Source organism: Pseudopipra pipra, chromosome 4, assembly GCF_036250125.1.
Source record: "Pseudopipra pipra isolate bDixPip1 chromosome 4, bDixPip1.hap1, whole genome shotgun sequence".
Lineage (NCBI taxonomy): Eukaryota > Metazoa > Chordata > Aves > Passeriformes > Pipridae > Pseudopipra > Pseudopipra pipra.
Window position 1 is genome coordinate 30,348,757 of NC_087552.1, and position 24,463 is coordinate 30,373,219.

Here is a 24,463-nt window from a genome sequence, read left to right on the forward strand (position 1 = left end):
AGACCTGGCAAAGCTCCTGGCATTTTTCATGTGCTGTTAAAGGCTTTTGGGTTGGCATGCAGGTCTTTGGGGCTTGAAGCAACAAAGATTGTGGCAGGGTTCAAGCAGCCTGGTATGAAGGAGCAGGGATGGGAAGGGGAAGCACTTCAACCCAATCTGGGACAAATCTTTCCTGACTCCATTGTCTCTTGCACCAAGCACATACAGTGTTGTTGAAAAGCCCTGAGGGACTGTCTGTTGAAAACCAGTTGTGGATGAGCTGCTCTTCTGATTGCCCACCAAGAGCTGAATTTTTTCTTGATGCCTTGGAGGACAGGGTGATGATATGGGACATGCTTGCTGAAATATGCTGTTGTGGTCCTGGGTTTAAAACAATGTCTGGGACAATGTGAAACTTAGCCATGAGAAGCCAGTGCAGGAGGGATGCAGGTGGGTCTAAATAGCTACATGCCCTCGGGTGCTCCCAGGATGTCCCATGGCAGGCAAGGTGCTGCCCTGTAGCTCAGGTTGCTCACATGCTTTTGCAGCTGAGAGGTTGGAAAGCACTGGAAATGAACATTTTCCCCTCCTCCACCCTGTCAGCCAACCTTGTATAATTTCCCCTTTAGCCTCCCTAGACAGGTTCATTACAATCCCCCTCCATTAATATGCAAATATGCCCTAGAGGAAAAGAGAGTCTGAATGTATTAACATGAATCTTTTAACTCTGTCACTGCTGCACTTCCTTTTGCAGACAGGAGGATGCATTCCCCAGCCTGGAAAGCTGAGAGAAAGAGAGGTGCCATGAAAGGAGAACTGTGAGGTGCTGTATGAGGACAGAAGGGAGCAATGACCCTGCGGCACTCCGTGTGGGATGGGTTTTGTAGGTAAATGCAGACCTGCAAGTTGCTAAGATCTTGATTCTGCCTTTCATTTCTGCCAAAGGCTTACTGCACATGCCAGGGCAAATCACTCAACCCTTTGGCAAACCACTGGGAGCTGTCGGAGAAAGGTGGCAGCATCCTTATGCTGGAACCTCTGCCATGTGCCAAGAGCAGTGGGGATATCCCTCTGTGCTTTGTCCATCCACAGCCGTACAGACTGGCTGACCAGGAGGATAGAGGGAATCAAGGTCTTGGGAAAACCCCAGCACAACAAAGTCCTGGCCAGTGGCACAGAAGCAGGCACATCTGTCAGGTAGCTGAGGCTTGCAGCGTGACACAGCGTGCCAGGACCCCATATGTGCATGCTGGGGCCAGGAGCCAGGGGAGCAGAGCTAGGAAAGCCTGGAGAAGCCCAGAGGGCTCACTGGGCTCAGCAGCTTAGAGATGCCCATAGCAGCTATTGCCCACCCAGGGGGACTCATGCTTCAGCATTTCTCTGGGCAGCGAAAGCCTTTAGGTAGCCAAACAAATTAGTATCTATTGGCTGGCAAATTTACAGCCTGGCTCTAATTTGGTTTTCAGTGCCACAGTGAGATGAGGTGTAAATTCCTTTTTCTTAATTCAGGGTACATATTGACATTTAATCATCCAAATATGCACCTCCTTTGACAATTCGTTTCCCTTCAGCCTCCTTCAACAATTGCTTCTTCTGGCCAGGGCCCTATAAAAGATGATTCCTTGACTCTGCTGAAAAGGAAATGAATGGTCTCTTGCTCTGCCTCTCTCTTTTCTTTCGGTTGTTTGTTTTCCAGCACGATATATTTCAGTTTGCACCATGCAGATGCTGTTTGACAGCAATATTAGCTTTCACGCTTCTCCAGGTTTGCAAAGTCAGGACATGAAGCTGTATGGCCTTCTCACATCACCACCCCCTATCCCCAGTCCTTTCCACCGCCCCTGCTCCTCCACCCCACGTTATTGTAATTGTGTTGCTTCTTTTGCCTTGCGGCTTCTGCCTTGCAAGCATTTTTAGTGGCTCTCAACACCTCTGTAAGCAAAGTTAACTAGATTTCCTTTTGAGCTAACTGCAGTGAGGGAGTTCACTCTTTATCCTGGCTGAGTGGCATTGGCCTGGTTAATTTTGGGCACTCTCACCTTTGGGTTCAATCCCTTCAATTTTTACCTGTGAGCCACCATCCCCAGCACAGCATCAGCTCCAGACACGACCAGCCAGGAGCACAGCTGTGGGAATGCCTGGCGTGGGTGCACAGTGTTATTTCCAGCAGCCTGGCTGGGTGCAGTTTATTTTCCAGGAAGAAAGAGCCAAGAACCTGCCACCTCCAGACAGCCAGCAGGAAGGGATGAACAATAAGGAAAGGGTTCAGGCACATGGAAACACTTGGAAATCTCCACCAGCTGCACATGCACACACACCCTTCCACACTCCATCCTGACATAATGTCCTCCATCGACGCTCACGCAAACATCCAGAGGCAGCAGCCCAAATGGCCCTTCCTGCACCCATGCCAATATTGCCTTCCTCTCCTACCTCAGATCAGTTTGGCCCAGTCACACACTGGATCACAGAGGGAAAAATTAGGATGTCAGGCCCTGCTCCCAAGGACATAAGCTTTGTGTCCTTGGTTATCCAATTTTAGTGTAAAAGCTGGACTGAACAGTGCAGAAGACATTGCAGACAGCAGGATAGCTCGTCACATGATAGTGAAAACAACATATTTTGGCATCAGCTCTTGAATAAAACTTTCTAAGACATTTTTGATACTCCAACTTGAGTTCAACCCATGTTGCTTTGAGAGCAAAATTTTCAATTAGTTTGTAATGAGATTCTCAGTTTGAGTTTTTTGTCTCTGACAACCTTCTCTAAAGGAAGAAAGAATGTCCCCGGCACGTTGCTGGCCAGCCAAATTCTGCTTTATTCAGTAGAAACAGGTTTTTTGCTATCCTTCTCTTTGATGCAGGTTGGAATGGAAGACAATTAGCCTTCCACCCCTGTTGTATTAGGCAACAGGCTCAAATACATTCCTGGAGTGGGATGTATTACACAAATGGCAGATATGTTTTCCCCATAGCTCATCTGATTCGACTTGGCTGGCAAAGCTTTGGCACAGCACACAAAATCCAGAGGTGCAAAGATCAGGCTGACTCAGATGGAGGGGAGAATCTGACAGCAGTTGGAGAGCAGAGTCTAAGGGAGAGGCAGCAGCGGGACACAGGAATGTCACCAGCTGTAGGTCTTGAACGTGCACGGTAGGTTGGATTGCTCCCAGGCAGGCACAACACAGCAAGGTATTACCCTGCCTTGTCCAAGTAAACACCTACCAGGCACGCAGTGCAGGGGAAGTCAAGCTGCCTGTTCAAATGCTGCCCTCTATGAAAAGTAGTGATGGGGCAGATGGGCTTGAATATCCATTGGGCCCTTAACCTTACCCCCACCATGTCCAGGTCCACACTGGGATATCTGAGCACCTGCAGGTCTCTGAAGCAGATTCACCTGGGACTGGCCAGTGTCTGCAGGGAACACCCCGAGTGCAGTCACTATCATTGGGGTTTTCAGCATTGCTTTCATTTGAACGCAGTCCAAAAGGGGACCTCTGGGTAAAATGACTGCTTGGTGTTTGGGTGATGGTGAAGGTGAGATCCCGTTGGGACACTTCAGGGCTGTGAATTTGCTCCTTTGGCTTTTAGCTGAAAACAGAGTTCCTCCGCGTGAGGAATCACATAGAAGAGCCCTCCACAGGGCCACTACCCAGGCAGGGTGCTGTAGTGTTTTTAAGGCTCCGCAGCTAATGAGATCCAATTTTCTGACAGGGAAAACGTGGCCGTAGCAGAGTCAGAGGGACTCAAAGGGACCCTGCAGAGCTGACAACGGGGCCTGCTTAGTGTCTGCCCCCCGCCCCTCGCAGCAAGCAGTCCAAACAAAACAGAAGCAGTGGGACAAAGGGAGACACAGAAGCGTGCACAGCGTGTGCCCGGCCATGCGTGTGTCTCTGTGTGTGTGCGTGTGCTCCACTGTGTGTGCCCGTACACGCGTGTGCACACGAGTGCGCGCCTTGCAGCGTGTGCGTGTGCGCCCAGCGGTGCGTGTGCCCTGCAGCGTGTGCGACCCGGAGGGGTCCCGGCGGGGGTGACACCCCGCTGCCCCGCGGTGACAAAGGCGCGGCGCCGCCCGCCGCTCGCGCCCATTCACAACGCGGGGCGAACATGGCGGGGGAGGAGGATTTTTTTTGTGAATGGAGGCGGTGACGTCGCCGCGCCCGCGCGCCGCCCCCCCTCCATTCATGCGGCCCCGGCGCGGGTGAATGGGCGGGGCGGGGCGGGGCGGGGCGGGGGCGCGCGCCGGCCGCCGCCGGGTAGTAAAGGCTGCGCGCGGCGCGCGCGGGGGTGCGCGAGCGGCGCGGGCGGCGGGCGCGGGGCGCGGTAGCCGCTCCCCCCGCCATGGTCGCCACCGAGGGGCTGCGGGAGATGGAGGGCAGCGCGCTGCGCCGGCTCGTGTGCCGCGACGAGGCCGGGGCCGGCGGCGCCGGGCGGTGCCTGGTGCTGGACTGCCGCCCCTTCCTGGCGCACAGCGCCGGCCACATCCGCGGGGCGCTCAACGTGCGCTGCAACACGATCGTGCGGCGGCGGGCGAAGGGCGCCGTGAGCCTGGAGCAGATCCTGCCGGCCGAGGGCGAGGTGCGGGCGCGGCTCCGCGCCGGGCTCTACGCCGCCGTGGTCGTGTACGACGAGCGCAGCCCGCGCGCGGAGGCCCTGCGCGAGGACAGCACCGTGGCGCTCGTGGTGCGCGCGCTCCGTCGCGACACGGCGCGCGCCGACATCCGCCTCCTGGCAGGTACCGCCGGGGAGGAACGGGGCGGGGGGGGGAACCGGGAATGTCCGATGGGACGAGGCCGCGGGCAGCAGCCACCGCCGCCCCCGCCCGGGAATGGGGGTCCGGCCTCGCTGAGCCCCGGGCAGGGCGCTCCCGCTCTTCCTCCTCACGGCGGTCCTGCCAGAAGTTGGGAGGCGGCGGGAAGGTTGGGGGGGGCCGCGCCCCCCGAGGCGGTGCCCCCCAGGTGGGATCGATCCCAGGGTGATCGGCAGCGCCGACGTTCCACCGGCGCGTGGGTGCCCGAGCGGAACGCAGTCCGAGCCGGACTGGGGGGAGCGAGGGGTGGGACAGGTCCCGTGTCTCTGCCTGGGACCGGCCCTGGGCAGGGCTGGCACAGGGACTCCGGGAGGCAAGGTACAAACCCAGGTGGAAGTGGGGAGAGGGAATCCCCCCACTCTTTGTTTGCGTTCATCCCCAGCCCCGCGGTGCAGAGAAGGCGTTTATGCGAGACCAAATAGCTGCTGTCACGCCGATGTCCCCTTGCAGTGGGCAGAAACCCCGGGCATGCCTTTTGCCACTACAGCAAGGATCAAGGCTTCCCCTCTCTGCCGTGTATTAAATGAGAAGCTGTGCGCATTTGGAGCTGCTGGTCCTGAGAATTGCCGTGAGGTGATTTAGAGGAGAGGGATGCTCAGCCGGGGTTCCTGGATGAGCTCTGTGGGGGTTTTTCTTTTTTGTTTACAGCCTGAGAGTCAATTTATTCCTTGGTTTACTTACAGCAGGGGTGAGGATGTGTATGCAGAGTAGCAAATCCATTAAGAGGCTTGATAGATGGAGGAGCTAGCACTTCTGTTGTACTAGGTACAGTAAAAACAGCAGGAGCTGTTCCGAGGATGTGATATGATGTGCTGCTGTGGGAGTGCCTGCACAGCAAGGGCTCACTTGGGAGCAGGCTTTTGGGTCCTTCACCATGAGCCACTGTGGTGCTGGGAGCCATGCATGTGGCAGGAAACGCTGCTCTGCTTCAAGGGTTGCCTGTGTCAGCTGAGAGCCTCTGGTGCCTCTGTGGTTTTCATGGGAGGTTGTCTGGGGTTTCCAGTCCTTTACTTTTAAGGAGTGGGCTCCTAGAGACTCAGTCTCGGCACTATAGACTTCTTCCTTGCTTACCACAGAGCTACTAAAAAGATCAGTCTTGCTCTGATTTCACAGGAGCCACGCTAACCCAGAGCTGTGCATGCCCAAATGCAACTTTGTTGGGTGTGGGTCATGATGAAGACCCAGATGTGTTTTGTGCACATCAGGATGCTCCAGGTTCCCTGTGGAGCGTCCTGGCTGCGTGTTGCTTGGCAGTGGGCACCTGTGCAGCACAGTTCCTGCTCCGGGCAGCCTGGAGCTGCACACTCCTGCCTGGAACTGCTGGATGTGGTGCTTGGCTGAACAGGCATTAGGTCTGATGAGATACACTGAAGAGAAACATCTTTGACTATTGGAAAGGGCCTCTTTTTCTTTCCTAGGAGGGAGCCCATTTTCGCCCATCACCCTGGGCAGCTTTTCCCTCTCAGGATGCTGGGATGTGGGAGATACAGGGATTTTAGGACCAGATCCCTTGAAGTTGTCTAACAGGGTCTCTTGGTTTTGGATGCTCTGTCAAATCGAAGCAGTGGACTGTAAAGGGATGTCAGGCCATGGAAATGCAGGCTCTGCGAACTGTCCTGCCTGCGTGGGAGGGACAGTACAGTGCAGTGATGCATATTCACGGCTGGCTCTGCTTTAAGGTACTAGAGCCCTTCCTTGAGTGGGGGGAGGAAACCACAAAGGACACTGGGATGCTGGTAGTATTGGTCTCTAGCTGCCTGGGGATTCCTGGGCTACTTTGCTTGAGATGCTTGCATCCATTAATCTTTTGAATGCCTTGTTCGGGGCAGTCTCAGAGCTAAGGCTGGATAAGAAATATGTGTCCTGCTGTATGTGCTCTAGTAAGCTGAAATCTGCAGTCATAGGTCCTGCAGTTGGGTTGAGTCTTCAGGAACCATCCTGGGAGTCACGGCTTGGACTAGCTAGTGTCCTGTGGTGATAGTAAAATACCTGATTTTTGTTGATTTTAAGGCTCAAGGTCAGACTTTACATGGGTGTCAGGCTTGTTATTTGATTTGAATGAGAGAAGCAGATCTCACCAGAAGCATTTATTTGCAGCCAACACTGCAGTTTCCCTGTCCTGGGAACTCAGTGGGATTTGCTTTTGTTTTGCGTGCCATTAGGAAGATCTGAGGTCACCTTTGCTTATGCCTCTGGCAGCGGGTCAAAGGAACAAGGTGCTCTATGTTCAGCTTGCTCCCATGTCCTTGAGAGGCAGCAGACACCTCTGGAGGGCAGCTTTGCTGTGGGCTTAGCTTCATTGTACCTGGCCAGTGCCAAGGCTTCCGTGGTCTGTTGTTTTGGGAGCTCTGAGCTGAAGGGTCAAGCTGGGAAATTAGCAGACCTGCCTGTGCTTTGTGACAGAATGATGTGTCCAGGGAAGCTGGGAACTGAAAACAGTCTTTGGCCTGAAGCAGTTTTCCCATTTAAGTCTGAGGATGCTGGTAACAAACCCTCTGTTCATCATCTTAGAGAGCAACGTTGGCCTCAGTCTGGGGTTTTGGCCAGCAGTGTGTAGGGGACTAAACCCTGGACCAGAGACTTTGGGTAGCCAAGATCATTGCAGAGCTCTTGGTGCTCTTGCTCCAAGGGAGTAATGGGGGCCTCAAGGATTCCCCCCTTGCTGCCAGGAGCCTGGTTGCTCATCCTGGGGCAGGAGACCACTCTCTATTACTGTAGCATCATCTAGTGGCCAAGGGCATGGTGAGACACGTCAGTTCCAGCTGTGCTGTTTTGGAGTACAGTGAATGTAGCCTGGGATAATACTTTGCTCCTCTCTTCTTACAGGGGGCTACGAGCGCTTCTCCTCGGAGTACCCTGAGTTCTGTGCAAAAACCAAGTCCCTGAGCAATGTGTCACCCCCCACCAGTGCTGAGCCCTTGGATTTGGGCTGCAGTTCCTGCGGGACCCCCTTTCATGACCAGGTATGTGTAGAAGCCCAGTGCTTAGCTATTTTGACTGCTCCTTCCAGCATTGCCACCTGGTCCTGCTGGAGTCTCTCTGTTCTCTCTCTCAGCTGGGGCCTGCAGAGCCAGAGCCCTGCTTCCTTTCCTCTCCTGGGAGAGCATGATGGTCCTCCTGATCCCAGGGTGTTTGCAAGCCCTGGGGAGTGGACAAGCCCAAATCCTGTTAACCCACACCTGCCTGTTTCTGAATGGGATGAAGAAGGGGAGGGCTGAAATAGGTTTAACAGCTCGGGAAGGCAGCCTCTGCTCCCTCTTTTGAGGGCCCTGGATCAGGTGCCAGGTTCCTGCACAGTTCAGGGTCTCCAAGCCTTCTGGATGTTTGTCCTGCCCACAGCTGTCCTCTGGTCACCCCCATATCTGTTGTTTTTCTCTGTAACAGGGTGGGCCTGTGGAAATCCTTCCCTTCCTCTACCTTGGCAGCGCCTACCATGCCGCCCGGCGGGACATGCTTGATGCCCTGGGCATCACAGCCCTGCTGAACGTCTCCTCAGACTGCCCCAACCACTTTGAGGGGCACTACCAGTACAAGTGTATCCCTGTGGAGGATAACCACAAAGCTGACATCAGCTCCTGGTTCATGGAGGCAATTGAGTACATTGGTGAGTGCATCTGCAGAGGAGTTGTGTCCATGTGTGTTTTATCACGGGGAGGTTCTTGCCTCAAAGACCTGGAACCTTTGGCTCAGAGGGGGCTGGTGTCTGGCAGGGTCCAGGCCATTGTTCGCACTGGTGGGAGGGAGGTCAGCCACCCACCTGCAGGTTTGGTGAGGAGTTGGGCTTTGCTGGGTGTCAGTCTCATGTCTCTTCCCTGTTGCTCTCCAGACTCAGTGAAGGAGTGTTGTGGCCGGGTCCTGGTCCACTGCCAGGCTGGTATCTCCCGCTCAGCCACCATCTGCTTGGCTTACCTGATGATGAAGAAGCGAGTCAAGCTAGAGGAGGCCTTTGAGTTTGTCAAGCAGCGCCGGAGCATCATCTCCCCTAACTTCAGCTTCATGGGGCAGCTGCTGCAGTTTGAGTCACAGGTGTTGGCCACTTCATACACAGTGGAAGCTGTCAGCCCCTCGGGGACACTGCGGGAGCGGGGCAAGGCCACCTCCACCCCCACCTCTCAGTTTGTCTTCAGCTTCCCAGTGTCTGTTGGTGTCCATGCCACCCCCAGCAGCCTCCCATACCTGCACAGCCCCATCACCACGTCGCCCAGCTGTTAGCTCAGGGGCTGAGGCCAGCCAGGCAGACAGTGCCAGGCGTGGAGGGGGCACACAGGCACAGAGCCCTGTGATGTTAAGCAATAGTGCCGGACACTGCCATTCATCCTGGACTCAACGTCTTTTTCGTAGGGAAATTTCTTACCTCATCTTGGTTTGTTTGCTTTTTATTGTCATGTTTTGAGAGCACGAAAGTTGTAAAAGCCACAAACCCTGACATTGTCCAGGCTCTTTGGGGGAGGAAGAAAAATGATATACTGGGTTTCCTCAAGTGCCTGGTCTTCATCTGTTTCCATCCATATTTTACTGCCTTGTGTTTTAAAAAAAGATACACCTCCCCTTCTCCCCATGTTTCTGCCCCTAGCTCACCCAGGGTGAAAAGGGAGCGTACCCTCTTTTTATTGTGCAGCAGTCTTCCCCCTTGCACAAGGAGACCAGGGTGTGTGTGTGGTGGGTGCTGCTCACTTGAGCAGCAGGTAGACTGGGTGACAAGCAGAGCTGCAGGCAGGGCCATGGGGCAAGCAGGAGTGGTGGCAGGGACTGCCTGCACTCAACCTCAGCCATGCCAGTGGCTGGGGAGATCAGGCAGTAGCTGGCAGGCACCTGCCAAATCACCAGCTGAGCCCATTCCATTCCAGTGGGGGAGAACAGTCTCTGTGGTTGGGAAGTGGTTTGGAGGGGGAGATACAGTCTGAAATGAAATGCCTTTTCTTGCCTCTGTGGATCACTGGTTTCTGCAAAGCCTAGGTCCAATCTCCTGTGGCTTTAAGATGAGAAAAAAGGGGTGGGGCAGCAGTCTGGGCTGCTTTTCATTACTTTGTTGAGTTTCCTCTCCACCCATCCCACTGCTGCTCTTCTTCCAAAAGCAGCAGGATGGAACATGGGTGGGCTGTAATGGAAGAGAGTAGCTGCTGGGTGGAGGACAGGCTGGCCCAGAGATGTCATCCATCCAGCATTTTCAAGCTTTCCTCCACCTCATGACCAGCGTCTCGCTCACCTGTGCAACATTTCTGCAGCTTTTGGTCCAAGCCTAGAAAATGCCTCATCTTCAACCCACCTGGAGCCTTATTTCCCACCCTACCTCTGTCCTTCCCTGCAGTCCAGTTCAACACACAAGATGCCTGTGTGGCTGATGTACATATGTATGGTTTTGTTCTTTTTTTTTTTTTTTTTTCTAGAAATTAACTTTTTATTTATTGCCTGAGGGAGGGAGGAAACACTGTTTGGAGAAAATAAAAATAAAACCGTTTTCAACAGTTGTGGCTGGAGCAGGTTTGTCCTAAGACCAAAACAGAATAGCTGGTTTTGTACACACTTCACTTTCACAGAGCAACTGTTAAAAATGTATTTATTGAATTTTAAACTATTACAAGTATTGCAGATCAGACATTTAGCCAAGCACATTTATAGATCAAACTCAGTTGTTACAGAGATGTTTACCTAAAGTCCACCATGTAGGTAGGCTGAGAACCTGCCCATCGTCTTCAACTTTGAGAGAGAAGGTAAAGGAGGAAATAAATAAATGATATCCCAGCTTCAGGTAATTGGCAACCAAGAGAGGACACATACAGGGCTAGTTATGAAAACAAGTTTTACAAAACAAGGTCTAGAAATTCAGTCCCCCAGGTACACTGCCATTTGGGTTGCCAGAGAAAGCAATTAGGAATGACGATGCACAAGCTCATGGGACTGCAGCACAGAAAATCCCCATTTCAATTTCCAAAGCTGAAACATCTGCAGATGTGAAGAAAGTGTCAAAATTATCTTGTAATACAGAGACTCTAATACTCTACATTAGTAATTAATGGGACCAACACTAAAACTCACCACCAACAGGTCCAGCAAGACCAGTACATCAAAACCAGTCAGATAATACAACCTGACAGGCATATGTGTTAGCGCAACAGGAAAGGCATCTGCTTCTCACATCCCCTACTGATTCATGGGCTCATTCGCCTTGCTACAGAGATTTTAACACACATACACTGTTCCCTGATCCTCTGGGTTTCACATCTCCTACGTGTCCTAGACAGGTGGGAACGCCACCACTGCACCTCTGTGCACGTGTCCTGATGCTCTCTGAAAGACCAGGAGAACATGCTTTGGGACTGTGCCAAGCCACCACCTCTGAACAATGGATTCAAGTCTGTGGAGGTTCACAAGCCAATTCCTACCTGAGGCAAGAACTGAATCTGTGCTTTCCCATGTCTTCCCTATTGGGGTTGCAGCATAGCTCAAAATGCTGCAAAAATACCTTAACATGACTGAAGCATGCCTTAGATGCGTCTCCTTTTAGATTTCTGAGCTAGATTTTCTGTAGCAAAGCAGCATGGAAACAGAGAAATCCCACTGAAAATAAATTCACACATTTCCTGACATTCAGCTTCTGAGAATGATTAGCAATGCTCAAACTAATCTGTTTTGTGGCTGAACTCTTCCTTTTAGTCGTCTTGTAAAAACCTCTTCTGGGCAATTTCTGTTAACAGTCCCATATGGAAATTCTAGGCAGTGCCTGAACTGTGCAGGAACTCTGATGTCACTGCAGGGATGCAGGAGTCTTTTTTGAGATTTGCCACTATTAAGTAGTTCCCGGAGGCCATGCAGTGGCACATGTTAGCATCCCTCAGCACTTCAGGCATTCACAGAGAGCAGACGCCTCCTGTAACCTACAACAAACACTAGGAGCAGCTGCTTTCCAGAGCCAAGAAAGTGTCCTTCTCCAGAAGCTGCTCTGTCCCATATACCACACTCCTTTTCTGTGCCTGCTGCCCACCAAGGCCAGCAGTGCACAACATTTTGTGGGGCTTTCTTTTTGCTTCAGTGTAGAATTTTGGGGTACTCTGGTTACCAACAAGCAAAGTGTAAGTTTGCAGGCAAAATAAATTCCTGCTATATAATGCAGTGGGATTCAACTGCATCACGTGCAAACACTCAAAACAGAAGTTAAAAAACCATTGCTTATTCCTTGGACTACAGACCAATAGTGACTGCAACACGGTGGAACTAGTACAAGGGGTTTGTAACAGTCTCTGTGGAGCTGGGATCAAACATGATTGGTTGGTAAAAATAAGGATTGGAAAATAAAATATACCTTATTAAGGTACTGTACTCTGCTTTTAAACCTAACAGAAGTTTTGCTGACAGCATTCAGATTACAATGTTGCTCTGCACCAGATATATAATTCATCAGTCTCATAGAAACAGTTTCAGCAATGGAGGGCAGAATCCTCCCTTGTTTGTTATGTGGTAAAGTTTCTTTCACTTTTGCCTATTAAAGTCCTGTCTCAAACTGCACAGAAGTTTCAAAATGCTGCCTCAAAGGGACACTGACAAAAATCAACAGGCCTGAGAGACAAACTGCCCCTTTCCCCAGCACACACTGTGTTCTGTCCCAATGGGAACAGCTCTTTCTAGAGCCCGTGAGGGGTGCCCAGGCTCCCCAGCCTATGAGATGGCTTAGCCCGGAGTGTTCGTACAGCCTTAGCTCCTACTGTGCCTCCACTTGTGACTCAATGCTGCAATTAAGCATCCCATTATCAGGGACCTGCACTTCTCAGGAGGATAAAAGCTTAATTTCTCAGGAGGTAGCAGCTGCCTGGTTATGGGGGCATGGCATCTTTAAAGGTCCCTTTGAAGTTAACTCCCCCAGCTAAAGCACAGCATCTGTACCATTAACAATCTGCCAAACACAGCTCTACCACCAAAACCACAACCAGGTTTTTCATGGGTAACTTTGATATTGATGGGCAGATCCTCACTTTGTTTGAAACTGTAAGAGGAGCTACAACAACATATGCTACTCCTGCACAGGTTTCTACGACACACAGACGCATCATCAGGCCTGGGTATTCCTCTATGTCTGGCCACAAACAGATATGAGATCACGTCATTACAAGACAAAAACCACTGCAAAATTATTTCCTCGCACAGCACCTTTACTCTGCACAGAACATCAGATACGTTAACACTGGCAGTTCAAAGATACTGGAAAGTAGAATCAGAGAATCACAGAACATGCTGAGTTGGAAGGGACCCATCAGGATCATCGGGTCCAATTCCTGGACACGCCAAGAGTCACATCACAATGCCTGAGAGCATTGCCCAAATGCTTCTTGAACTCTGTCAGGCTTGGTGCTGTGACCACTTCCCTGGGGAGCCTGTTCAGTGCCCAACCACCCTCTGGGTGAAGAACCATTTCCTAATATCCAGCCTAAACCTTCCCCAACTCAGCTTCATGCCTTTTCCTTGAGTTCTGTCGCTGGTCACAAGAATGAAGCGATAGGTACCTGCCCCTCTGCTTCCCCTCATGAGGATGTTGAAGACACCAATGAGGTCTCCCTTAGTCTCCTCTTCTCTAGGCTATTTTTATCCTCTAGAAGTTCAAGGCTGCAGAAGAAATCCAGACTAGCCATTAGTTCAATCAGCACACAGGAAACAACAAGCAAGAACAGCATCCAGTGCGGGCTTGAAGGGGTTTTTCGTTTTTAGATTTGTTCTTGTTTTTGAAAGATATAAAGCTTTTAACTTCCATTTTGCTCACCTAATCAGCACAGCTGTTTCACCATTTAAAACTATGTCTAACTGGGGACAGTGAGCAATACTCGCTCTGGCCACTATCTGAAATCCTAGTGTAGATAGGCACATTCCCTCATTGCATTATTAACTAAATTAGAAACAAACCCCAAACTTTAATGGTGATTACAAAGCTTCAAAGCCTAGTGGTGATCTCTGCAATCCTAACACTATGAAACAAGTAGCCAAAATACAAGCACCCGATTTTATCACTGAAATTTGTTTAAAAGGACAACTAGGCTACAGCCTGGCTGGGACTTTAAAGCTACATATTTAATCAGGTCACAAAATGAAGTGAGAACCATATATCCACTGCCAGCTCAAGAAAAAATAAAACTCATAGTTCAAGATCTGTTGGAGTATTGCTATTTCTAAGGTTTTCTTTAGAGATACTACAAGCAGATGATGTTCAGGTAGACATATTGCATCAAGTGACTGATTTTACAGTGGGTGAAATTCCTTATGAAGATAACTTGCTTCAGCATTAATGCCTTAATGTTAAAAATAAAAATGTTGTGTCCTAATGCTGAAAGTGAAAAGCTCTTCAGCTTTATTTTATCCAAACATGTCAGCAAAATCCCACTTGTGAGTAGCACATATATTTTTATAAATTAAAAGCATACTATTCTGTCATTTTCTTGCTTTAAGGGGGATAAAACCTGAGTGCATGAACTGGATCATCAGATACTAAATAGTGCTGGTTGATAGCGAAATATACAGTGTGTTGTGTTCAAAGGAACATTTTTTCCTCCAGTTGTTACATGGTCAACACTGAAGCACATGTCCTGATATTGGCTGTTAGGAAAAAAATTAACAGGTCTCGATTTTCAACCTTCTCTGAAACTGTAAAACACCACAAAAAAAGAAATTGCTTGCTACTTTTGTTAAGTGCATATCCATCATGAAGGGGACTTTTGAAACTGTTTGATTCTGTGCTACGCAATGCTTAAAAATAATTTTCTCCTACCCTGTAAAGTAAACCTGGGAACTTGGGAAGAAGGGAATTAAGTGAGTAAATCCTAGCTTTGTTCTCTGGTATACCTGCAAACAAATCCACTTGCCAACTGATATTTTAAAATTTCGTTCTCATCAAAATGTAAAATGGATATCTAAAATAATTATTACTTTTGTAAATACCTTAAGTTCTTCAACTGTGATGTCACACGCAAAGATGTGACATGAAACTGCTATAACACACCCTCCCTTACCAGCCTAAAACCCATTTACTGGGTCTCATATTATAGAGGAACATGAACTAGATATGCCCTTGTGTATGAAATCTGACTTTTCACCTGCTATCTCCCAGAAACCCATACACCACTGTAACTGGAGAACATTTCACAAGCTGCATGTACTTAATAGAAGCCTTATAAAATGTTCTTTTAGGGATGCCAGCAGAGGACATGGACCTGTTTTATGATGTTCTTCCACACACAAAAGCTGGTTTTACCCTTGCAAACACTTTCTGGCTTCCCCCAGAAAACTCACACAGACAAAGCAGAGAACTATCATGATTTGTCTCCACTCTAAAGTTACACTCACTCATATTATTGTTTGCTCAGAGGTGTGCAAAAAACCCCTATATTGAAGAACTTGACCTAGCCCCTCCTCAGATGAAATTTATATTGCATTGTTAATGATTTTAGTCAACTTGACTTTTGTGCAAAATATCTTCAAGAAGGTTCCGGCTCAACTTCAGAATACAAAAGAAGAATAAATAGGATCTCTTGACAACAGAAAATGAATGATGTATGTTGAAAAGAAAATGATGGGCTTAATGCAATTTATCTGCAAATAAAATAACTAGAATAGTAGTGTCTGAAATTTTAACATGTGAGATGGCACCAGTAAAGATTTCCATTTGCACAATAATGTTCCCAAGGTCTAGATCAAAACAATATTATTTTATACACGGTAACTGCAGAGACTAGGAGCCTGAGATATGTTATTAAAAGGCAGTCCCTTGTAAACTTTCCTCAAGAGGAACAGTAGCAATTGAGTATGCAAGAGTTACTCATATCATATTCATCAAGACAGCAATGCTTTATAAAAAACATACAGCTTATTTCCAGGTTGTTAAGAACTTTATGATACTGATTTTCTGAAACATGTATCCATCCAGTCCAAGATTGAAGCCACATCCTTCTTCACTGCTCTGAAGCTACTAGGTCTTTTGCTCTGCTGCTGTTGCTGTCTGTGAGGGAGCTTCTGGTTTCACAATCTGGTATGTAATGAGATATTCTGGATATGCCTGAAAGTAAAACAAGAAAAAAAACAGTGCTTTATGCAAGGGTACACTCAGCAAGTTCCCATTTTTCTGCATTTCACTAAACAGTGCCCAGAAAGGACAGTGCAAGAATCGGCTCTGTGTTCACAGCATGCAGAAGAAAAAGCGGATTTCAAACCTAGCCAGCAATAAGTGGGAACTGCTCAATGTAGTTAATACTTTGGTTAATATACTAGTAGAAAGAAAGATGTTTCTTCCATGCAGGCACTGCCAGAAATTCTGTGTGTAACAGAAATTCAGAGTTACTCTCCTTGTTAGCTAATCCTACAGATTAGTCAGGGCCTATAAGTTACTCAAAAATCTCAGACAGTCTGACCCCAAAAGGCTCACTAACTTGCCATGTGACCTGCAAATTCCTTTACAGGCAGTAAGACAGTTGGCCCACCCAAAGCACATAACCCAGTCAGTCATCTGTCCAGTGTTTTCTGAAGACAGCTGGTAGTCGGTTCAGTCCCAGAACAAGGCTAAAGTTGCTGGAGGGCAGAGCCCCATTCAGAGGAACCTAGACAGATGAGAGGAGACTGGGCCTACAGAAGCCTCATGAAATCCAGCAAAGGCAAATGCACCTGGGACGAAGTCCTTGTAACACTGCAGGATGGGAAGCCACTCTGCTGAAAAAGTGCTGGAGGTCCTTGGGTGACAGCAAGCTAAAGCAGAATCAATAGCATGTCCTGGCAGCAATAAAGGCTACCATCATCCTGTGGTACATCAGCAGCAATGTTTATTCAGACTGCTGTTTATTCAGTATTCACTTGACCACATCTAGAAAACTGCATACAACTTTTGGGCCCTCCAATACTAGAAAGATGCCAACAAGCTGGAGACAAGTTCAGCAAAGGACCAATAAAATAGTCAGGGGGAGAGAGCACAGGATAAACAAGAAGAGGCTAAGGGAGATGGGCTTGTTCAGTCCAGAAAAGAGAAGGCTTTGTGGGACCTCATAGCAGTCTTCCATTATGTATGAAATGGAGAACACAGATTTTCTGAGATGCACAGCCAGAGAATGTGATTAATTAAGACAGGGAAGATTTCTATTTCATACAAAGAACACATTATTTTACTGCGAGGATAAGTAATCAAAGGAACAAGCTGCTGTAAGAGGCTGTGAAACACTATTCGCTGAGGCCTCCAAGACCTGCCTGGTCAAAGCAAACTCTCAACAATCTGGCCTGGATTCAGTGTGAACAAGAGGCTGGCCAGGGAGACCTCCACAAGCTTCCTTTGAACCTGAACTTAAGATTATATAATACCTTAGCACAGAATCATAGAATGGTTTGGGTGGAAGGGATCTTTAAAGATCATCTAGTTCCAAGCCCCCTGCCATGGGCAGGGACACCTTCCACTAGACTAGGTTGTTCAAAGCCCCATCCAGCCTAGCCTTGTATACTTCCAGGAGTGGAGCATCCACAGCTTCTCTGGGCATCCTGTTCTAGGGCCCAAGACAGAGCCCTGAGGGACACCTCTCATCACCAGCCTCCACCTGGACATAGAGCCACTGATTACAACCCTCTGGCTGCACCATCCTGCCGAATCCTTATCCACAGAATAGTCCGCCCTTCAAACTTGGAGATAAGGATGTCATGTGGGACATGACAAGTAGATGACATCGGTCCATCTTCCCTTGTCAACCATTGCAGTCACTCCATCACAGAAGGTCACCAGATTGTCAGACACGATCTGCACTCACTGAAGCTCTGCTGGTTGTATTGGATCAGCTCCTTGTCTTGTATGTGCCTTAGCACTGCTTCCATGAGGATCTGTTCCATGATCTTCCAAGGCACAGGAGGGAGGCTCACTTGTCTGTAGTTCCCCAGGTCTACTTTTCTCCCCTTTTTAAAAATAGGAGTGATGTTGCCCTTTTTCCAGTTGCTGGGTTCCTCGCCTGGTGGCCATGACTTTTCAAATATGATGGAGAATGGTTTGCAACATCAGCCAACTCCCTCAGGACCCTGGGATGCATGTCATCAGGCCCCACAGACTTGTGGCTATTCAATGTCATTCAGTGGTCTTAGAGCCACCCAATACAGTAAGTAAACCACTTTTCTAGAGCCAGGGTCTAGCTCAAATATCAGCTTCTGAAGATTGCTGTGCTACTCCAGCTGCCATTTAAGGGCAGTCTCTGTCACTGCTGGGAATATAGACGTAAAAAGCCCAGAATCCTCAAGATGTACAAGAGCCCCAAAAATGCATGTGATCATGATACTGCAGTAATGCAGTGAAATGGAATGGGAGAAGGAGAGCCTACTGAGAGAAACCACAATTCTTAATAGGCTCTAGCAGTGCAGCACAGGGGAAATCAGGAAATTCTGCATGGTATAAATCAGAGCAGTTCAGTGGACGGGAGTAGCATTTGCTGGCTAGATACAGTTTATTTCCACATTTAAATGAAAAAAAAAATTAAATATCTAATCAACCACCTTATCACAGCACACTTGGTCTGGAAGTCAGTCACATCCCCTCTCCAGCTCCAAGCTCTGTCCTTCCATAAGCCCAGTCCTTGCTAACTTACATACCTGTTCTCCCCTATAGATAACGTATTCAGCATACGCAAGTCCATTCACGCTTGGTCTGCCGATAACAGAATGGTGCCCTGGAGGGGCATGAGCCATTTTCATTGTGCTGAACTGAAGAAAGGATTTTCCAAGGGTCACTCTACAGAACAGCATTTGTCTAAAAGGAAAAAAGAAAATATAATTTTTCAAATATCTTACTAGGAGTTGTATGCTTCCAGAACAATTTCAGTCTTTTGAGTTTACTCTGTTACAATTCATTTTTCAAGGCTTTTTAGAGAAACACTTCTAGAAACCAGTTCTAAGACTGTATGAAACCTGTCACAAGAAATCTTTCATGACAAACAGAAGGGAAAACACACACTTCATTTAGCCCTCACATGGAGGCCTGTTCTAGTTCACCTTATATAAAGCTGTTGAAAGAAGCTGAAACTCTCTGTGTTCCTATCAGCAGGGTATGGACAGGTGTCAAAGTGCAAGAAACACATTGATCTACTCCAGTACAAAACAAAGCTATGATTAAGTCCTGCTCGCTACCTCCAGAATTATCTGATTCACAGTACAACACTGTACTGCTGACCACCACTTTGCACTGCAGTTTTGTTCTGAGAGTGCCTGGAGTTTAATTGCTATTTTCCCCTGACTCTTCATTTTCAAACTTGCTGTTTCAAGCCTCTTTCCTGACCACAGCTCACTTTGATTTATACTCACTGCATGCTTAGATGTAATTTTTGACCTTCCTGTGGGACTCACTGAATTTATATCCTTTCTTGTTCAGCTTTGACAAATGGAAAACTGCGTTTTTCCTGCCATGACCAAGCTCAAGTGGCCATTCTTTCCCTACAAGTCATCCTGGGCCAGGATTGTAAAAACCAGGACAGCCAAAATTACGTATGGGGAACTCTGCTGGACTCATACCTGTGACAGATATAACAGGACCTGTCTTTGTGTGTGGGACAGCCTGTTCCTCCCCCTATTCCGTACACATATTGGTTGCTTTTTGAGGAGTTCTCAGCAAAGTAAATTCCAGCTCCAAACATTCCTCCAATGTATGCATGCCTTTCATCAAATCCTTTGTGAATGATAGCATTAATAAAAGGAGACCCTAGAAGAGAATGACACAAAAAGATACATACTTGTTAAGTTTTATAGTAATACAGGACTCCATGTCAAGAGGAGTTTATCTGCCTCAAATAGACCATTAAATACCAGAAAGCGTGCTCAGTCAGCTGGAAGGGGGCGATACCCAGCAGGATGCAGTGATGTGTGGGATTTATCATTATATACCAAAATCCCACGTGTGACTCATTTCTTACTCATTTCACGGATCTCATTAAAAGGCTTTCCCCCTACTCACATTTCAGTGCAATTTATCTTGTCAATGCACACCTTCTCCAGCAGTCAGTACCGGTTAAGATGGGGCAAGATGTCAAGACAACCATACCCAAAACCAATTTCCTATACAGAATCATAGAAGAATCTAGGGCAGAAGGACCTTCAGGCAATTGTCATTTGTAGGCACTTCTAAAGAATTCTTGCTGAAACTCATAGCTGGTTTTGATTCCTTTCCCTGATGGCTTGCCTGAATCAGTACCAGGGTAAAACGCTTTTACTGTGTGCTGTTCTCTTCATTCAGAAGATACCATGTTTTTCTCACAGCAATGTAACATCCGCCCAGCAGCTTTACTGGAAATGACTAAGATATGGCTTAGCAAAAAAACCTTCCTTTTTCTTAAAATAACAACAACAACAAAAAGTATTTTTTTACGTAGTGTAGCTTTTTGAATTGCAGTAACCATACAGACTAACTCCACCACTCCCCCATCCCCAATGCACCCTCTGCATTTCAAGTGTAGATATACAATTATTTGTACAGGATGGTGACATAACAACATTAATATTGCCTGTGGGTCCTTGTAGGGTTTAGGTTTTTTTGTTAAATTCCAATACATACAAAGAGACACTACTTCCTTACCGTGAAACAACATGCGTTCATTGTGATGATTATGATTCTCCTCTGAGACCTCTTTCTGTCTGTGACAGAATCTCTCCCGCAACTTCTTGTTCACTACCTTTTGAATCTGCAGTGGTACAATAAGTCCAACCGTACTTGAATTGGAATTGAAATGGAATATAGTTTCACAGAGTTCACATAAATTCAACAGGGAAACTGAGAGCAAGACATGAGAAGGGTACAAAGAAACCCTCAGCCTGTTCTGCACACAAGGCTGAAGTCTTTCAAACAACTTTGTAGCACACACTTACAAACGGTTAAAACTAGTGTGAAATTGCAGCCTAAGTTGTCAAGTTTAAGGACAACTTTCAGGCTTCTTCTCTTGAGGCCTGCAATACCACAAAGAACTAGAAACTGTCTGAAACTCCTTCCCTCTCTGCTTTGAGCTCTGTTGAACAATCTAGTCTAGCTTTTTGAAACTAGCTGTCTAGTTGAGGTTTATTTTTTATGAAAAGAAACAACTTTTGAGGAAAAAAATAAGGAGATGTGCTGTTTAATCTGTCCTGAGGTATTGTTTCAGCCACATGCTCATACTACTGTGGTTTCTCTAAAGGACTTTACCTTTGGCTGGGAGTGGGATGGAAAGCAAAGTTTACTTTGGGATGTATGATCTGCTGGATCAAGTTGCAAAGGCTCTGCACAGGTTTACTTTTCAAACAGATAGGCACCATGGGTTTTCTGGAGCTCAGAAATCAAGTTCTGTTCTGATTTCTTCTATTTCTTTCTCCCCCCAAAAAGCAACCAGAAAGTGTACTTTCCCTCAGAAAGACAACACACTGATTTCTGAAATAACAGGGCTTGTAAAACATATTTTTATAGTTAGCAAAAGCAAAGAAGGAGGTGTCAAGATCTAAGATTGCATAGGGAGAAACATTTATTAAAAGTCACGATCATCCTTTCATACACCCCCCCCCCAAATCTTCTTTAAAGAGACAAAAAAAGACTACACTGAGAAAAAAAAAACAGATCTGGGTTGCAAAGTCAAATACAGAAGTTATAGACTTCTGAAATTTAATCAGGTTGTGAAAAAGTCAGATTCTTCACCACCTCTGTCTTCAACAACAGTTCTTCAGATTCCTTTAAGAGCCCAAGTGGACTTCTCCCTCATTTCACATGCAGAGCACACATTTAGTCTATTTTTAGCATCTAGCACTTGCTTTAACTCTGTTCCTGAATATTATTTCAACAAAGAACTTTAAATATAAAAGGGTGATCCATTAAACCAATTCTGCCTGCTGGCATAGATACTAACATAATTTACCCCATAAAAGTAAGAGGTTCTGAAACTTACCCTGATGACATTGTATCTGTTGAAGATACCACCAGCATTTCCACCATCTCGATGCTCCCGGATTGTACTTTGCATCTACATAAAAGAACACAACTGAATGTTCAGCACAAAAGCTTGCTAGCAAGGCAAAGTATCCATGCAGTGTCTCAGAATATCACTGACAACGGGCAATCTTGACTGAAAATTAATTAAAAGGTGTAAAAAAACACATCAATTTTAAACTGAGGTACACCTTAATTTCTCAAGCACCCCACATCCTATACTGTTCCACAGTAGAGAAGTTGGATGATGCAATTATCCAATCTTGTAATAAAAATCTACATAGGAAAAAGGAGAATAATGGCACTTGCTTTCCAAATTATATACGACTGGAAAATCTGCTTTAGATTAGAAAAAAACAATCCTTGAAAATGAATATACAAAAATATCACTTTGAAGTAATAACAAATGTGATTTTAATGAGTTTAGGTTGCATTTCTTAGTGATAGGAAAATGGCTGTACTGCAAATTTTCCTATGTCGTTAGCAGATCCTGAGAATTTTAATGGTTTCATTGTGTCTTTTCCAGAAGTATTTATAGCTACTAAACAATATTTAGTAACAGTTCAAATAAACATCCCAATTTACTATGGCAGACAAGTGACCCTTTCTGTTGGAAAAAGTTTATAAAAACAATCTGCACAAACTCCAGTTTATGAAGTTACTAATAAAAAATATTCCTGCCTTAACTGGCACTGATACTGAATATCTAGACTTCAAAAAAGACTACAAGATTTCTGTGCTATAGTGTAGGAACATGACACAAATAGCAAATGCACAGTAAAATGGAGTTTCTTCAAAAAACAACTCTTCAGGAAGTCTCTTTTCTGTTGTCATTTTTGCTTTCAAAATCGTATCTGCTTGTAGTTTACTTAAATAAAAGAGCATGTGTGTGTGGGAGGCAAAATTGCAGTCAATGCTCAATTATCCAAGAGCTGTTTATCTGGGTTACTGATTAACCAAGCCACTGAGACAAGAGAAAACAAGCTGGTTCACTTGCAGAAATAGCTTGAGCACAGAAAATGCCTAGAGAATTGCAAGGTCTTGATCTCTCGGTCTTTATGCACAGCTTTTGATTTTTGCAGGTCCACCTATCTATGGAAAGCTGTGGAAACCCTTCCTATGAGACAACATTCAAAACACAACAACAACAAACTGGAATAACACTAAATGAGTAAACAGACCACTCATTAAAAAAATTAGCAGGACACAGCAAAATAATTCCTATCATTGCTCTCTATGTGAAATGACAAATGAAGAGGCCTAAACTTCATGTCAGATCTACGCAATTCACACACCAAAGCCTATTTCATCACTTTCAAAATGTATTACACTTTAGTTCTGACAAGTTATAAATGAAAAGAGAAATATACAGCCACTGAAGCATTAAGAAAGGGACTTGGATTACCTCCTCTTCTACGGACTGATACTCCTTATCGTCAGGAGCAAGGTCAAGGAGAATGGTCCCCTGACTCACACAGTGGAAAGTCAAATAAGGATTAGTGCCTGCAAAGAGAAGGAATGAAAAGGAGCACAAATCAACAGGAAAAACCAATACCAGTTCTATTTGTATCCATCATCATCATTACTCTTCTTAAACAACCCCAGCACAGCAGGAAATGAAAAATAAACAAAAGGCAGAAGCATAACCTCAAAAAGATAAAAAGCCTTTCGTTAGCAGGAGAGGCTTTAAAAGAGAGAAGAAAAATGCATGTGGGACATAATTGCACTTTATTGCTTCTGCTTTCAACAGAAGCATCTCAGAAGTGTGGGGCAGCTAAAACTCCATCAGGTCCACCCTTCAGGATACAACTGGCCTGTGGTAGGTACATAGGGCAAACCAATCCAATAGCTCCTGCCTGGGTGAAACAGGGTGCCGAGAAACAGGCACAGCTTCCAAGGCTGCCTCAGGGGTGTCCATTCCCTGGAAAGGCAAGTGATCACTTGGTCCTGTATCTCCTGAATATATTCTTTACCTGTCACAACCCACTCAGCCATGTCTGCCAGCAAATACACTTTCCTGACATCTGGATTCTTTCAAGTCCTGGTGACAATGCCTACATTTAGAGAGAGATCTACATCTGGGAGCCTGTTATATGCAACAGTTAGACTAACCAGTAAAAGTGTCATATTTACCTTGCTGCCCTCCTAGAAGTCTCTCCACACCTTTTATTAATTTGTGGCGGTGTCCATATGCATTGATCCCAATTTCTTTAAGCTCCTCATGCCCCATGTCTGCCAACACATCCAGGGTTATCTGGAAAGATGAAAGACCACAAAAATCACTTACTAAACCTAGCCCAACTTCCAAGGCTGAAGACCTATCACCTCAGAAAATGGACTGTATTCATGGTGCAACCAAGATCTTATATACATTTAATGGTTTTTTCACTTCTAATTGCTGCCACCTTCTGGCAAACCTCTCCCTATTGCAGGACCATACCCAGCTGCTACAGTGTGAAGCTGTGCAAAACTTTTACTTCTCTTAAACCAATTAGCATGAGCCTGTTCTCATGAAAGGTTCTCACAAGCACTTTCACTTAGGTAGAAGGAGGATGCAAGGAAATGCTGGGACAAATATGGGAGTATTTTTGAAGCATTCAAACTTTCACCGTGTTGTGCAATTCATTATTTTCACTACACAAGCAGAAATTAATAATCTATAAGCTTACTGATAAACGTTGTCTTTTTCAGATCAACATTGTTATGGTGTGCTATTACTATATATCTATATACACATGTGCACTTGCATGT

At 46.6% G+C, this 24,463-nt stretch overlaps 2 protein-coding genes across 2 annotated transcripts in view; one reads left to right on the forward strand and one right to left on the reverse strand.

Annotated features, from left to right (window-relative positions):
• The first annotated feature begins 4,259 nt into the window (after positions 1-4,259).
• Positions 4,260-10,253, forward strand: DUSP4 (dual specificity phosphatase 4). The gene is made up of 4 exons (XM_064652209.1): positions 4,260-4,713; positions 7,615-7,751; positions 8,173-8,392; positions 8,615-10,253. Exons 1-4 carry the CDS (start codon positions 4,320-4,322, stop codon positions 8,998-9,000), a joined length of 1,137 nt encoding a protein of 378 aa, XP_064508279.1. The 5' UTR covers positions 4,260-4,319; the 3' UTR covers positions 9,001-10,253.
• A 75-nt stretch (positions 10,254-10,328) lies between these two features.
• The window catches only part of TNKS (tankyrase), a 145,243-nt gene continuing 131,108 nt past the window's right edge, over positions 10,329-24,463 (reverse strand). The window contains exons 21-27 of the mRNA XM_064652202.1: positions 23,846-23,966; positions 23,118-23,215; positions 21,672-21,746; positions 20,342-20,447; positions 19,285-19,471; positions 18,370-18,526; positions 10,329-15,820 (exon numbers count right to left, since the gene is read on the reverse strand). Of these exons, the coding sequence (XP_064508272.1) occupies positions 15,734-15,820; positions 18,370-18,526; positions 19,285-19,471; positions 20,342-20,447; positions 21,672-21,746; positions 23,118-23,215; positions 23,846-23,966 (831 nt within the window). The 3' untranslated portion in view covers positions 10,329-15,733. The remainder of the gene's footprint in view (positions 15,821-18,369; positions 18,527-19,284; positions 19,472-20,341; positions 20,448-21,671; positions 21,747-23,117; positions 23,216-23,845; positions 23,967-24,463) is intronic.